General features: G+C 54.3%; 1 protein-coding gene across 1 annotated transcript; it reads right to left on the reverse strand.

Moving 5' to 3' along the window:
• Positions 1–342: 342 nt before the first annotated feature.
• Positions 343–12,419, reverse strand: LSM4 (LSM4 homolog, U6 small nuclear RNA and mRNA degradation associated). Its single transcript, XM_030880114.2, has 5 exons — positions 12,302–12,419; positions 8,218–8,259; positions 6,003–6,101; positions 2,943–3,126; positions 343–991 (listed from the first exon to the last, which is right to left on the reverse strand). The coding sequence occupies exons 1-5, from the start codon at positions 12,302–12,304 to the stop codon at positions 900–902; spliced, it is 420 nt and encodes a 139-aa protein (XP_030735974.1). The 5' UTR covers positions 12,305–12,419; the 3' UTR covers positions 343–899.
• Positions 12,420–17,105: the final 4,686 nt, after the last annotated feature.

Below are 17,105 nucleotides of genomic sequence, written 5' to 3' on the forward strand. Positions count from 1 at the left end.
TGTGAATGGTGCTTGCAAAACAGGGACGGAGGGCAGAACACTGGTGGCAACGCCAGGCGGTGTAGGTGTCCCGCTGGCTCCCACCTGGGACTTTCCTCCCCCCACCTCCCCACAAAGAGAAGAGGGGGTCGCCTACTGCCCAGAGCCCAGTCTTGCCTTCCACCTTTTGTTAAGAGGCTGCTGAGGGACATGGGAACCAGTGTCCCAACAAATTGCTTCCCCTCAGTGAGAGGCCACAGGGTACAAAAGACAACTTCTTGCATGGGGCTGTGATTTCCTGAGGACACTACCTACTAGATGCACCCAGTGGTTCAAAAGGAATTAATGGATTTACAGTTTGTAGTTGTATTTGTTTTTATTTTTGTAACACAAAGAGGGAGAGAGGAAGTGAAGGGACAGGGCCCAGCGTCGTCCCCCAGAACAGCTTCTGAGGCATACGTTCGCCTGGATTCGTTTTGAAAAGGCAATTTTGGGGTCCGTGTTTTAGGAAACTCTCCAGGCTGTCAATCTCAGCGCAAACAGCTTAAAATAAAAACCTCCCGTCTGTTCGCCACACAGGGATCTAACACAAAATGCAAAACAAACCTGTTTGGAAAATGCCTGCCCTTAAGACAAGAGTGAGGGCTTTAAAGATTCATTAAACACAGAATCTTCAGGAATCAAGTTGGCTGCGACTTCACAAAACCAGAAGCACAGAATAACGTTTCCAACTGTAGAACTGCTGGCTGACAAAAAAAGAGGAGGATCACAAGATGACAGGCAGGGGGGTCCTCCCCCAACACCTGCCTCTTCTTTTTGTTCTGAACAGACTCATAAACTGGAGAGTAGAAACGCGGCCTTGCGGGTGGAAGCAGATGCCCGGTGGCGGTGGCTCAATCTCTGGGGAACAGAGGGGCGGCTCACTGTTTGCCCGCCTGTCTGCCTGGCTTCTTTTCTGGTTGACCTCTGCCGGTGCCTGGGATTCCACCTCGGCCCCGGCCCCCAAACACACCTGTGAGACAGGGGAAACGGGCTTTAGCAAAGCCGGGCTGGGAGGCCCACTGTGGACTGGGACCAGGAACTGGAATCCTTAGACTGTGGCCAAGTTGTTTAATCCCTCTGGGTCTCAGCTTCCACTTCTATAAAGTGAGGGCAGTGATCCTACCTCTGGCGGGAAGGGCAGGCTGAGAATCTGAGATGGAGTGTCGACCAGGGCTGGGCATGGGTAGTGCTCCAGAACATTCTCAGTGTGACAAGGGACCAGACCAGGCCCCCCAGGGGTGTAAAGGATGCCAGGGAGGACAAAGGTTGGCACCAAGTCACACTGGGGCTTGGGGCGGGCTTCCTGGAAGAGAGGGCTGGGGGCCAAGGTGGAGGGCAGTCACCAGGACAAAGCCAGAAGGGCTTCCAGGAGGAGGAGGGGGGGCACGAACTAAGACAAGGCCTGGACTCAGTCCAGGGATGGGGCAATGACCCCCAGCTGTGAGGCTGGGAGCTGCACCAGGGGACCTGGACCTTCCTTGCTCTGGCACCACCCGCATCTGGCCCAGGAGAGAAACGACTGGGTGGTTTGTGTGTGTCCAGCCTGGAGAAGGGGCAGGGGAGCCTCCTGAGCCCTGACCTCTGCAGTCAGTGGTGGCGCTGTTTCCAAAATACATTTTACGTGGAACAATGGCACTGCTGTTGGGGGAGGTGAGTAGTTGGAGGGAGGGCATGCCCCCGGCCCAGGGAGGTCCCAGAAGGATCAGGGCAGCATGGGGACATAGAAATGTACACACAGGCCCCCTTCCTCCACAGACATGCAGGGGGCCCTCTGGGGACAGAAGCCAATGCTGGCAGGGTCTGCCTAACCTCACGTCTCATGGGGCAAGACCAGCTTTGCCAAGGGGAGCCTGGCTATGCGGGGACCCCTGTGAGAGTCCCACTGGCTGTGGAAGGCCCCGTGGCCTCCGTTCGGAGCCGCCCGAGCAAGCCGCTCTCCCCGTCCTCCCTGCTCCTTCAGGCAGTTTACTTGACAGTGGTGGCCTCCAGTGAAGGGTCTAGCCCCGGGGACAGGTCCTGGGACCCCTGGGACCCTGCTCACCCCCATCCTAGGCTACTCTCCACCTGGGGTGCCCTCCTGCCCTCTTCCATCTGGCTCCTTTCTGATTGTCACGTGAGCCTCAGCTCATGGCTGGCTCCTGTGCCCTTCCCAGCCCTGCCCATGAGCCCCCAAGGTGGGCCCCGGGCCTGGCACACAGGAGGCCCCTCCAGATGCAAGAGACAAAGCCAGGTCCCTCCAAGAACAGGAGCCGGGCGGGGGAGGCGGGAAGGGCAGGGTCTGCAGATGGCCTCTGGGCTCAGGCCCCAGCTGACTGCACAAGTTTAATTTTATGCCAGATTTATAATCTCAGGGTGGTGTGCTGGGATCTATCCAAAAGGCATGACCTTGGCTTTGTATAAAGGAGTCATAGCAGGGAAGGGTTCCATGAGTACTGCGCTGGGGTACTCACCCGCAGTCTAGTGAGGCGGGCACTGTGGGACCCTCTCTGCAGAGGGGAAACTGAGCCTTGGCGAGGTGCCCAGAGCACCTGCCAGGAAACACAGGCAGGGCTCAAGTCCCAGGTCTATGTGGGCCTGGACCCAGACCTAAGGGAGCACTGAGAGCCACTGTGGGGCAGGAGGGCCCAGGTGGGTGAGGGTCAGCACTGACCACCAGGACTCAGCTGGGCTCCCCGGGTTGGGCTCCTGCGGTGGGGACAGGCGGCAACCAGCAGCATCAGCTGTTCTGCAGAGGAGCCCCATGAGTCACAGCCCCCCAGCTCCATGTAGGAGGGGCTCAGAGCCAGGCCCTCGGCACCATGACGGCACCAGCCAAGAATGTCAACACTGGGCCGGGACGGATGCCACGTGCTAGAGTCACCCCCGCCAATGGGGAGGCCCCAGCAGCCTGCTAGGGAGGAAGCAGGGAGAGAAGGGCATACCTCGCCCAGCGCCCCCCATTCCGCGGCCCTTCTGCTGCTTCTGCTGCTGCAGGCCACCGCGGCCGCGGCCCTTGGCCACCACCTCCTCCTTGACCATGTCGATGATCTCATCAGGGATGCGCAGGTACTTGATGGTGCTGCCGCGGATGTAGCACTCGGGCATCCGCCAGAATTTGTCCCCGTCCTGTGAGAGAGGGTGTGTGTGTCAGATCTCTTGGGGGGGTGGTAGGGTCCCTGCAGAGCAGGTGCAGATGGCCGGGGCAGCATCTGTCCCCTCAGGCCGCCTGCACCTGGCATCGCCCCCGCAGGCCCCGCAGGCTGCAAAGTTCTTCGTCCTGGACGGGACACTGGAGGGGCCGCACTCCAGCAGGATCTCTCCAGATCCTTGGCAGCCCTTCACACATGAGAGAGGGTGGGGCAGGGCCTCGTGAGAAGCCTCCGTGTCCTCAGCCTGTCCTCCAGTGGGGGATGCAGCCCGAAGCCTGGAGAGGGGTGAGGCTGTCCCACGCGCCAGGTGCTGCCACAGCCCAGCTCCTCCCCCTCCTGCCCCCAGCCTTCCAGAATTCACCTTCTGGAACCCTCTCTATGCACCCTGACTCATTCATTCACACAAGTATCTCGTGGCAGGGTCTGAGCTGGGCATGGGACACAAGTGAGCAGGACAGAGACCCTGTGTGATGGGTGAAGAGGGCCAGGACGGGGGTGGGGAGCCAGGTCTGGGGCCAGCCAGGGGCAGCTCCCAGTGATGCCAGTTTTCAGGAGAGCTATTGGAGGCTAGAGAGACAAGGGGCTTGTAAAGTTGCAGACTCCTGAGCAACACCAACCCTGCAGTTCTTAGGATGCTGACTGTTTCCTCCCCACCACCATATACCCTGCGACCAGCAAAAGGCCTTCCCTCCACGCTACCTCCTACTGCCCTTGGGCGGGAGCCCGGGGCCTCATCCATCAGATGAATTCTCCGGCCCCATCCCTGTTGCCCAGGCCAGAAGCCTGGTAACCCTCCCCCGCCACGCCTAGAAATCAGACCAAGACACCTCCCTGCTTAGATCCCAATCAGCGCCCCGTTGGCCCAAGGACGAGGTCCAAACTCCTCAGTGTGGTTCCAGAGGGCCTGAGATCCAGCCCCACCCTGGCTGCCCTCTCTCGGCACTCGATGTGCCTTCCAGATGGAACTTTCTGGAACACACACGGTGGGCTTCCGGGCCCCAGCACTTTGCACACGCTGTTCCCACCTTTTCACGTCTGGCTAACTCCAGTCCTCAACAGGCCTTGCTTCCAGCCTCCCTGCAAGCCCCAGTCCTGCATGACACTCATCAGCGGTGCCTGGGCCGATCTGGCCCAGCCCAGTGGAGGTACTCGGCAGGGACAAATGGAATGTTTGCGGGCCAACTCTTCCCAGGAACACACACGAGAGCCCCCGACCCATACAGGAACCCCAAGAGGCCTCAGAGCATTCCTTTCCCAGAAATGGTAGGCAAGGGGCCAAGTCCGTGGGGATGCAAAGTACAGCCAGACAGAAACAATGATTGTGTGGAAGCTCAGGGCCGGGGCTGGGGCTGGGGCCGGGGCCGGTGGCTCAGCGCGAGGCTTTCCCTCAGCCAAGGGCAGGCCGAGCCCAGCGCGCTCCCTGTAGGAACAGGGTTTACTGTGCTTTCCATGGAGGCAGCTAAATGCCTCCCGACCCTTGCTCTCCCGTGCTTTCTCAGCCCCTGGGATCTCTGTTCAGCCACCTGCTACCCAAGGGAAGGAGGGGCTGCCATCACCTGTTTACAGATGAGGACTCTGGGTGGCCTGCGTGAGACGGTACCTCCCACCAGCCTCTCCTCCCAACCGCTGGGTCACAGAGGGGGACTCCCCAGGGGGAGCCACGTGTCCAGTCTCGGCTGGCCATGGAGGCCGGACGGACCTTGCCCTGAGACCCAGCGATTGGTTCTAGGTCCCAGAAGTGGACACAGACGTAACAGCGGCATGCAGAAGGACAAGCGCTCAGCTGTGCACTGTGGCATCGTCTGCCACAGGCACACTGGAAACGCCTGCCACCAGGAGTTCGGTCCTAAGAAGCAGGTCACAGAGCCAAGCAGGTGAGGGTAGGGGGTCACAGCCCTCTGTCTGCCTTTTGGGGTGTGAACTGTCCAGGAGCACAGACCGGGGTGAGAGTGGCTGCCTTGTGCTCTGCCGTATGCTGGCGTGGTGAGCCCTGGGGCACACTGCCTGTGGCTCAAGACAGCCGGGCCCTGCCTGGGCCCTCCAGGAGCTTCCTCCCTGTAACATGAGGGGCTATCTTGGGCAGGGGGACAGAGACTGGAATCAAGGTGAAAGGAAAGCTCTAGCAGAACCCAGTGCAGATTAGGGGGAGGGAGTCCTGCCTTCATCACCGTCCTCAGCACTCTGTGGATCATCCCAAGGCGGGGATGACCCTGGGGAACATTCTCCCCCACCCCGGCCCTGCACTTCCTGGTTTCAGGCCTCAGGGGAAACAAGCCCCGTGGTGGCCTGCACATCCCACAGTCACGCCACCACGGCCCACATGGTGGGCAATGCCCACAGCCAGGACCAAAGGCAGCAGAGGCTAACAAGGACGGTGGGGCCTGCCCTGGAGCCCACCCCCTCCCTGTAGAGCAGGGATTTATGGCCAGAAGCACCCCCCAGGCCTAAGTCCTTCTTGGTCAGGGGTGGCACCCGGGGATGCAGGAGCAGCTCAGTGCCTGCTGGGCAGCATCCCCGCAGGTGCAAAGTCCAGGGCACTAGAGAGACTTGGAGCCTTGTCCGGCTGTTCCCCCCAACATCCTGACTAGTCCCTCGGGCCCCGCCCCTGCAAGAGGCCCCGCCCCTGGCAGGATGACTGGTGGTATAGGCTGCGGTAGGCACCCTCCCACTCCTCCCACACGTCCAGGGAAGGGCTTTTACCCCACTTGGAGGCGAGGATGCTGAGGCTCTGTAAAGCCCCGGGTCCCAGTGCGCATTCCTGGCCACACGACCCCCACTCGCTCTGCCCACCAGACCGGAGCTGCCCCAAGGCCCCCAGGCAGCGAGAGCAGACTCGGGGTGGAGGGCACTCACCCTGGACGTGCAGATCACTTCACGCAAGTTGATGTTCATCCAGTTGTCGCAGCTCACCAGGTGCCCATTGTACGTCTCCCCATTTTTGAGCTCCACCAACTGGAGAGAAAACGGGTCCCACATCAGTCTCAGGCCCTAAGAGGGGTGCAGACTTACCCCGAAGAGCAGGCCACCACCACCAGGCCTCATTCAGACACATCCTCGTGTCTTCTTCGGACCCACTGGCCACAGCACACGGTGCCCAGGCCCCCAGGGGCCCACCTTACAGGAGACACGCTCTGCTTTCTCGCTACGCTTTGCTGGGCATTGTAGACTTTCTACGATGAAACCATTTTTTTGTGTGCGGAAGAAAGAAACAGACAAACCCCCCCCCCCCCACATCTTTAAAGGAATGAGTAAGGGTGGCCGGGGGCCGGGCAGGTGCCCGGTGATGGCACACATGTGATCCTTGGTGGTCTGGAAAAACTGTTTTTCATTGCAATAACTACTTGCTTATTTTGATGTGTTTCTGGAAAAGCGCGTCATGCAGAAGACAGGCTTTTGCTAGGAAAAGGCTGAGACTTAAAAAAGAATCAATTTAGAGAATGAACTTATGGTTACCAGAGGGGATTGGTGGGGGGAAGGGATAGTTAGGGAATTTGGGATTGACATGTACACAGGACTATATTTAAAATGGATAACCAACAAGGAAGTACTGTATAGCACAGGGAACTCCGCTCAATATTATGTAACAACCTAAATGGGAAAAGAATTTGAAAAAGAATAGACACATGTATATGTGTAACCGAATCACTTTGCTGTACACCTGAAACTAACAACATTGTTAATCAACTATACTCCAACATAAAATAAAAAGTTAAAAAAAAAAATCAACTCTCAGGGCTGGAGAGGCACTGGGCTCACAGCCGCCACCTCTGTATTGTTCCATGGGCTGGGCATGGGTGCAGGCGCCGGCATAATGAGCGCCAGCGGCAGCCTGGTCCGTGCCTATGACTTCCTGCTGAAGTTCCTGCTGGTAGGTGACAGTGACGTGGCGAGGGTGAGATCTTGGCGAGCCTGCAGGACGATACAGCCGAGTCCCCGTACGGCCACCTGGCAGACATCATGCGCTCTCCTGCTGCCTTCTGCAGTGCTGCAGACATTTTCCAGCTACTCTGCCCGTTTCCCTTGGCAACCACTTTAAGATTTAAAATATGATTTGTAAAGTCATCACTTTCAAGTTTGGAAAAAAAAAAAGAAATAAAAGGAATGAACTCAGCTATCTGCCCAAGAGAAACGAAGACATACATCCATGGAAAAATGTGTTCACGGATGTTCCCAGCAGCTAAAATCTTCAGGAATAGCCAAAAAGTGGTAACAACCCAAATGTCCATCATCAGTGGACAAATGGATAAATAAAATGTGGTGTATCCACACAATGGAATATCACCTGGCCGTAAGGAATGAAGCTTTGACACATGCTACAATGTGGACAAACCCCAAGAACATCATGCTAAGTGAAGGAAGCCAGACATGAAAAGCCACATGTTGTGTGATCCCACTTACAGGAAATGTCCAGAACAGACAAATCCACAGAGACAGAAAGCAGATTCGTGGTTGCCCGGGGCTGGGGCGGGGGGCGGGTGGAGGGGGAGGGGAGCAGCTGCTAATGGAGACTGGATCACCTTTTGGGGTGACAGGATTGCTCTGGAACTACATAGAGGTGGTGGTTGCACAAAACTGTGAATGTACTGAACGTCCCTAAACTGTACTTCGAAAGGTTGAATTGTATGGTATGTGAATAACGTCTGAATTTAAAAAAAAAGAAAAGACAACAGAACATATTGACAGATACTACACTTTATCACGAAAGGACAAAGCAGCTTAGGGAATGAGCATCGCATGAACCTATCCATATTTTAAAAACTCATTCACGCTTACACACATGTTAAAAGTGCAGATGTGTATATATCAAAGAATAGTTAAATAGTTGGGAAGATGAACGAAGAGGAGCTTCCACTTTCTCTGAATCTCTAGTATTTGACACTTTTAATAAGCATGTATTACTTTGATCAGGAGCAGAAATGACACAGGTCCTGACGCACGTGGGAGGGAAAAGAGGACAGGCAGGAAGTGACTTTGGCTGGAGGCACCTCACCCTTTGCCCAGTGTCCCTGTCCCTGTGCTGAGGCTGGTCCCCGCTGAAATGTGCCATCCCAGACCAGCAAGTACTCACCATTGGGTGATTCTGAGCCGTTTTCAGCAGTGACAAAGGAAGCTGAAAGGCAAACAAAAGCACATGACTTGTTTCATCAGCCAGTGCTGTGGAGCCCTGGCCTCTGGGCAGGGCTGAGACTCCAGGAGCACACATTCCCCGACAGAAATGCAGCTTCTGAACTCTGCCCAAGCCCAGGACACATACCTGCCTCCTAGCTTAGGACAGAAAAGTCTCAGGAACACCCCCACCCCTGCAATTGCAGAGGCATCTGCCCTCTGGTCTTGGCGCTGACCATTCCGGGCATTTCTTTGTAGCTCAGGCTGCATATAGTCCCACCCCTGACAGGACCAGGTGTAGCCCTCCATGCTTATCAACAGCATCACAGCACACAGGTTCTGCTGCTGCTTGAATTTTTTGCTCCACTGATGTTTCTGAGATACATCCAGGCTAATACATGCAGCTCTAGCTAGGCCTTTCATTGTCGGCATGGTAGGTGGTTATCATCACACCCACTTTATGGACGGAGATACTGCAGCTTAGAGACTGAGGAACTTGCCCGGCACCAGTGAGCTAGTGAGAGACGGAGCTTGACTTGACCCCATCTGTCAGAAGCCAGCTCACGCTGAGCCCACAGGGGGCTCAGGGGGCAGCTCTGATTGAACCAAGAGTGATTTGGCCAGGCGCAACTGGCCTCCCAATCAGAGGCCACATCTGAGCTGGGTGTTCATAGAGGAATTCACCAGGTGAGAGGAAGAAACATTTCAGAAGAAGCCTGTGGTCACTCCAAGTGAGAGCAGATAAAGGATGGGATTTAAAAACGCCCCCTGATAAGGTGAACTTTCAAGATAGTTCTTTTCCCATTATTGCTGAATTTCTTTTTTATAAAAAACATATAGTGTAACTGGGGAAAATAAGTCAGTTCTTTTCATTTTAGGTACACAAATCACAACCCATACACTGGGGCCTGTCTCTGGGTCTCCAGAACAGTGACTCAGGTGGCAGTGCTTGGGTCCAGGGTCCAGTGACAGCCTATCCAGTATAGTCAGGTGAAGGTTCTAGACCAAGGGCCCCACAAGATGGGAAACTGCCTCAGCAAGGATCACACCTTGCCCGAGCAACTTTGCAATCCTAAGTTGGCCTGAGCCCCAGGACTTCTTGGCAGGGGAGTCCCAGCCCACCCTCACCCTCCAATAGGAGGCAGCTGCTTCTCCAGGTGGTGGGGACTGTGTGGCCTCTCTCAGGAGGCCACAAGGGGCCCTCAACCCCCAGAGGATGGCTCCCTATGGAAGGGCTTGGTGGGGGGATATCTCACATCCCACGGGCCTTCCCTAAGAGCCACCCAGGGAAGATCCAGGGGCGGCAGGAAGCCAGGCCCAAGCCCACTTCCTGCACTGGCTTCCTGGAAGGGCACGATAAGGAGGAAGAAGGAGCCACGTGGAGAGGAGGTGGCTGCTCCGAGGAGGGTGGGCAGGCAGGCTGGGGTCCCAATGTGGCCAACCTGCAGCTCTTGCCCTCTCCTCCGGAATGCATCTGTGTGATGCTGCCGGGTGCGGAGAGCTGGAGGCTCAGCCGCGCGTGCACGAGCCACACACCCAGGGGGTATTTTACAACGGAGAAGCCTCACGCTTTGTTGGGCAAGCCTGTTCTCTGTGCCCACAATGGGAATCTGGACCAGGGCGATGACACACCTAGGTCCTCCTCCCAGATCAGCAGAGAGGGGACAGGACCAGCTTAGCCCTGGAAGGCGAGAATGAAGATGGACTCAGTGCTGAGAGGTGGAGGGAGGGTCACAGCAGTACAGTCAAGGCCCCTCTAGATGAGGCACCAGCGGTAGAGCAGATGGGACCTGCCCAGGGACATGGAGCAAGATCCCGCTAAAGCCGGGGAAAGTAGGCTGATGCCTGCCAGCAGGGGACCCACAGACGTCCTTCAGTGGCATACAGAGCCTCTATGCCAGTCCCTCTCAGGTTGCCACCCTGTCCCAGCTACCGGCAGCACAGCCCTGAAGGACCCACAACCTCCTTAGCTGTTGCTGGCAGTGTGCCCTCAGAATACGGCTGCAACACAGATGGGTCCAGCACCTGCTCACAACCCTCGCCTGCGCAGCCGCCCCCTAGGCGAGCCAGAGCCAGGCCTGACACGGTCCAGCAAACTGGCCCACTCAGCGCCTCACACACCATGCCCGGTGCTGCTGGCCAAGCTTTGTTCCTCGGTTCCCTCTGCCTGGGGTGCCCTTCCCCAGGCTGGCGGCTGCTCCCTCGGCCAGGCCCTCATTATAACCCCATGGAGGGAACACGGTTTCCACCTGGGCCACCCTCTGCTGTTTCTATTATAGGACGTAGCCAGTCTCTAATTAACTTGTTTATTTATTATGTCTCCCTGGCTAGACTGGAAGTGCCACAAGCCTCCTGCTAGACTGGAAAATTCAGAGGATGTGGACTTTGTCCAGCACTGAACACCAGGGCCAGGCACACGTGAAGGACTCAGTAAATATTTTCTGAACAAATACAGCACACACCACCAAGGGAGGCACTTGGGGCAGGGGGGATTCTTGCTCAAAGGAGAGGCTCAAAGGAGAGGTGGCACTGGGATAGCAATGCCAAGCAGTGGTCACATCTTGCCATCTTCTACGTCCTTGTCCCCAAACTGTGCTGGAGACAGAGGCGAACGGAAGGGGAGGATCCTCGGTGAACTTAAAAGCCAAGGGGAAGGGGCGGCGGCAGGGGTGTGGGGATGGAAGACACTTGAAGGTGCCAGGGAGACAGGAAAGGGCCAAACACCCAGTTCAGGGGGAGACAGGGTCATCTGGAGTCGGGAAAGTCATAAAAGAGCTTTAGGCATGAGAACTCCTTTTTCTGGCCTTTCTCAGAACGCCTGGGGTCTGACCCTCAGGCCTGGACCAATCCAGGACTAGACCTAATAGTATCCTGAGGCTCCCAACTCAGGAAGCTGGTTGCAGACCACCCACTCCCTCGCCCACACCTCTGCTTCCGGCCCTGCCCTGCCCTGACCACAGGGAACAGGCAGTGTGTCATGCCTTGTCCACTCCTGAACACTCCTCAGAAGGCGCGAACAGGTTGAATGAATGAATCTGTACTTCACACAGACACTGTTCTAGGCTCTGGGACTATATGAAGATAAAAGACAAAGATCCTGTCTCCATGCCCAGTCCCTCAGACCAACTCTACCCTCCAGCAGAGAGGAACCTGCTTCCTTCTCTCCATCCTTACACTGACCAGGAGAATTTAGCGAGCCCTCACGGTCGGCTCTGAAAAATGTGCAACCATCTCAGAGCAACTCAGGTGCTGATGGGCCAGGTACTCTCCCAAGAAGCTCTCAGCTCTCAATTCCTCTGTGTGGACCTCCGTTTCCCTGTCATACGCTGGGGGCACAGACACTCTCTGGGTTAGATCTACAACTTCCACAACTTGTGAGCGCCATGGCCCTGGGGAGGCTTCCTGTCAGGGCCTCAATTTTTCTTTTTGTGAACTGGGAGGGTGCAGTTAGTCCATCCTTAGCTCAAAATACCCCCTCTCCCTCTGAACGACATACTGTGTGACACAGGAAGAAGCAAACCCTTCTCGGGGTCTGTTTGTCAGCCTGAAAAAGAGAGGCACAGGAAGTTGTGCGGCTAGCATTCTAAGGGCCTTACAAGCCCTGAAATTCCCTAAATTGGTTTAATTTGAGAACGCACACCGGCCCCCTACTTCTTGGCGCTCTAGCTTTACAATCTATGAGGTTAGCCTGGGTCGGATGCACTCGGAGTCACTTCCCTGCCCGAAAAGTCACTCTGCGGCATTCACCGGGCCCTTCGGTGGGTCCCTTTCCTCTCCGGCCTGTTTCCCCACCTGAAAAATGGGAAGACTGCGGCTACACCGCTATACTATGATTACACGTTCGGTCAGTCCCAAGTTCCCCTGAGACCGACATGCTGGGTGTCCTGAAAGAAGCCCCTGCCGTCCCCGGTCTCAGTTACCACCCCCTCGGGCCGGGGGTGGGAGGACTCGAGGCCCGGATGGCACGCTCGCTCCGCATCACCCCCTGCCCCAGCACCCGCCCCGAGGGCCCTTGGCGGCCGGCTCCCCCGTCGTCTTGCCCTCACCATGGTGTCGGCGGGGACCGGGCTCGCCGGCCACTTCCGCCACCGCCGCCGCCGCTCACGTTCCCGCCGGTAGCAGCCCCGCTGCGCGCCACTAGGCTGAAATGGAGTGGCAGCGACGCGAGCCAGTCAGAGAGGGGCTCGTGGGAAGGACAACCAATCCACGCAGAGTAAGGCGAGGCCTACTAAGCACGAGGGCGGGGCGGGCCGTGTTCTCACAGGAGAAATGAGGGACAGACTCGTAAAGTGCCGCCGTGAGTGCTGCAAAAGGGGGCGGAGCAATGTGCGCAGGCGCAGGAGGCCTTGTGGGCAAAAGCGCATGCGCAGGCGAAACCCTCGCGGATCTCGGCTCCACGCCGTGGGCGAAGGCGGTTATTACCTCCAGTTTCGAGAGAGAGAAATGGAAGCTGTTTGGTTGTTATTGGGATGTGCTTATGTCTCCCTTCGGGCCCCTCCTCTCCTGAGTCTCATGATTGTAGTTGACCATTATCCAGGGCATGTCTTTTGGTAGGTTGGAATCCCGGCTGTGCCCTTTGAGCCTCAGTTTGCCTCCCTTTGAAATGGCCGTAATAATAGTGTATGCGCTAGAAGGTTGCAGTGAGGACAGAACGAGTTAAGCCACGGAAGAGCACGTAGAACAGAATCTGGCACATACTGAGCACTTGATACACGGGTGTGCAACATTGAGCACCTACTATGGACCCGCTCATAGAAACACATAAGTGAATAAACCAGACAAAACTCCAGGCCCTCCTGAGGCTTAGGAGCCCACTGAGGAGACAGCCGGTAAACAAAATAATTAGGAAAAGGTATTAGTTTCCTTGGGCTACCGTAACAGAGGGATCAAACTGGGTGACTTTAAACCATAAAACTTGACCCAGAAGTTGAAATCAAGGTGTTGGCAGGGTTGGTTCCTTCTGAAGGATCTGAGGCACAATTCATCCTATGCCTCTCTCCCAGCAATCCTTGTAGTCTTTGGTTTATTTATTTCTTTTTATCTTTTTATAAATGTATTTATATTTATTTTTGGCTGTGTTGGGTCTTCGTTGCTGCGTGCGGGCTTTCTCTAGTTGTGGCGAGCAGGAGCCACTCCAGTCTCTGACTCTGACATCACATGGCTTTTCTCTGTCTCAGATCTTCCTCTTCATTTCTATGAGGACACTCCTTTCTCTTATTAGACCCACCCTAAATCTAGGATAAATTTCATCTGAGATCCTTAATTATATCTGCAAAAAGACTTTATTTCAAATAAGGTCATATTCACAGATATGGAGGTTAGAACTTATCTATGTTATCCAAGATATGCTAGAACATTTCTTTTTAGGGACAATACTCAACCCACTACATCAAGTATTAGCTATGATTCCTTTGAACATAGACATTTATTTGAATAGTTCATGTCTCCTAGGTGACCATGCATGTACTTTCACACACTCATGAGCATATCTGCAGCCTAAATTTCCAGGAAAGGTCCAGCTGGATGACCATCGAGGGTTCCTTCCTCTGCCTTGACTTTCACAGATGTCTTGACCTTCAGGTCTGTAAATGAGACATAGGTGTTCTCCTCCAGTGACTACCCTTTTCCAGGCCTCCTTAGTGTCAGCGCTGGCCCGAGAGCTTTTTCTTTTCTTTTTAATTTTTTGACTGCACCACGTGGCTTGTGGAATCTTAGTTCCACGACCAGGGATTGAACCCGCCCTGGCAGTGTCACTGACAAGTCCTAACCACTGGACGGCCAGGGAATTCCCGAGAGCTTTTTCTTACCAAGCCCAGAGCCAAGCTCTTCCAGCTGTAAAGTCCCTATTCCTCTCAGAGCCAGCTCAGGGAGCCCCTGATGCTCAGCTTCTCAATAAAAGATTCCGCTGCATCAGGTCTACCCTGATCTACCCTCCAGGACCTGGTGAGGGGAAAGGGGTCTGGGGACCAGCTTTGCTATGAAGGGACTGAGTGACTCAGGCATGTTTCTCCCTCTCCCTTCTCGTTAAAAACAGGAATACAGGAGCTTCCCTGGTGGCGCAGTGGTTGAGAGTCCGCCTGCTGTTGCAGGGGACATGGGTTTGTGCCCCGGTCCAGGAAGATCCCACATGCCGCGGAGCGGCTGGGCCCGTGAGCCATGGCCGCTGAGCCTGCGCGTCCGGAGCCTGTGCTCCGCAACGGGAGAGGCCACAACAGTGAGAGGCCCACGTACCGCAAAAAAAAAAAAAAAACAGGAATACAGATCTTCCTGGACTTACGATGGGGTTACGTCCCAATAAACCCATCATACGTTGAAAATATTGTAAATTGAAAAGACATTTAATACATTTAGCCTACTAAACATCGTACCTTAAACGTACTCAGAACACTCACATTAGCCTATAGTGGAGCAAAATCATCAAACACAAACCTATTTGATAAAATGTTGAATATCTTACGTAATGTGTTGAACACTGTACTGAAAGTAAAAACCAGAATAGTTTTAAGTGTATCAGTTGTTTACCATTGTAACCATATGACTGACTGGGAGCTGAGGCTCACTGCCAGCTGCCCAGCATCACGAGAGTGTATGTCTAGCCCTGGAAAAGATCAAAATTCAAAGTTCAGTTTCTACTGAATGATTGCTTTTGCACATCATGAAGTTGAAAAATCTGAAGTCAAACCATCATAAGTCGGGGACAGTCTGTGATCATCTCTGCAAATCAGGGTTACTGTGTGGAGTGATCACATGTGAAACCCATATAGAGTGCCAAGCACCTGGTAGCCTTGGACCCACAGTTGTCCTTCATGTCTTAGTTTGGGGTCTGCCCTCCCCCAGAAGCTGACCCTGAGATGAGGACTCAAGGACACATGGAGTATTCAGGGGGTGACTCCAGGAAGTCCCCACTGGGGATGGAGACCTGAGACAGGGAGGGAAGGATCCCTGCAGTGGATGCCAATGAACAGGTGACAAAGTGGGCACCTGAGGGTTAGTCCAGCTGTGGACCTTAGGGAGACAGCATAAGAGCTTGTGTCTCAAAGTGGTCCCACCCAGGGTCAGGGCAGAGTTTATTTTCCCCTCTATCATTGGCTTGGGGATGCTCCCAGGGTTGCTGGTGAGGTCAGGGAAGTGTGCAGGATGCTAGTAAGTGGCCAACAGTGATATGCCGATTGGGCTAGAGGAATCAGTGTGACCAGCGGAGACTTATTTGCCAAGGGTAAAGGCCGCTTTGATGTAAACAACATAAACTGGGCTACATGAAGTGCTCCAGCGTCAACATGGTGGTGGAAGTAGGAAGAAAATTGCATGCTGGTTCACCTCGTTCTGACTTTTCTAGACTTTTCTATGTTCAGTCCTTCTCCTTTTGCATAACTGACAAACTCCTGTTCATCCTTGAAAATTCTGCTTGGGTGACCCCGTGTGGCGGACTATGGTTACTGCAGATTTGGTCAGCTCTTTCAACACAGGGGTGGCCAATCGGAGTTCTCCGTCCACCTGGGCATAGTCGTTGGCCAAAGAGGAGTAAGTGACCAACCAAAGCCAATTAGACTCACCCTTGGGACGGATACTGAGGGCCAGAAGGGAGAAAAGTGCTTTTCATAGAGGTTTTTTAAAGTGCAATAGTGAAAGCCCAGTGCCATCCCGATTGATCTTCTGGAAGAAGCTCTCTGCAGGTTGAATCTAACATAGAACTCCTCTGTGGAAAAGAGGCACAGTTTGAGCCCCTGGATCTAGCTATATCTGAAGTCATAAGGTGCGACTTTCCACTTATATGAGCCCAACAAGTTGTCTTTTTTTTTTTTTTTTTTTTTTTGCTGTACGCGGGCCTCTCGCTGTTGTGGCCTCTCCCGTTGCGGAGCACAGGCTCCAGACGCGCAGGCTCAGCGGCCATGGCTCACGGGCCCAGCTGCTCCGCGGCATGTGGGATCTTCCCGGACCGGGGCACGAACCCGCGTCCCCTGCAGCATCAGCAGACGTACTCTCAACCACTGCACCACCAGGGAAGCCCCAACAAGTTGTCTTTTATTGCTTAATTCACTTGGAGTGTGGACTCTGTCCCTAGCAGTTGGCAGGCCCTTCACTAATGCATAGCTGCTCTGTGAATTCTTCAATGACTGCCCCCCCCCCAAATCTAATCATTCCTTCTCTTATACTTTGAACTTCAGTACCTTGCATTGATTTTCATCATTACCTGGTTTGTAATTGTACCACGCTGTAATTGCTCATTTGCACACTTAAGCCTTCTTGACCCTGACTTGTAGGAGCAACGTGAGAGTTTGCATGGGCCGCTATTTTAGGCTGTCAGCACAGTTTTTCCTTCCCCCCCATCATGGACACATGACCCGGGCTCAACCAATCAGAGGTCTTCCCTGGAAGTCTCCTGGAATTGCAGAGCTGGAGTAATGTGAGTCAGACATGGCCATCTTTTCATTTTAGAGTCTTGGCCGTGTTTAATCCTGGATCCAGCTGTACCTGATGCTTCAGAAGATCGTCATCCTTTCCTATCCCTTGAAAATACTCCTCTATTTTTTTCGAGTCCAGTTTAAATTGTATTTCTGACAGCGGAAACCTGAAGACTGTGAACCAAGATACCTATCAAATTTAAAAAGATACACTATCCTCCACTTAAAAAAAAGGGGGGGAGGGGGATCATAAAACTCAGTGCTGGTGGGGGATCATAAAACTCAGTGCTGGCAAGGTTGTCGTGAAACTGGTAGACATATATTTTCTTTTAAGTGGGGGAGAAATGGCATTATGTTTCAAAATCCATAAAAGTGTCACACCCTGCAACTCAGTAATTCACTTCTGAAATTTTATACTAAGGCGGTCTTGCAAATGAAGGGAACTGCT

This window comes from Globicephala melas, chromosome 3 (genome assembly GCF_963455315.2).
Source record: "Globicephala melas chromosome 3, mGloMel1.2, whole genome shotgun sequence".
In the NCBI taxonomy this organism is placed as follows: domain Eukaryota; kingdom Metazoa; phylum Chordata; class Mammalia; order Artiodactyla; family Delphinidae; genus Globicephala; species Globicephala melas.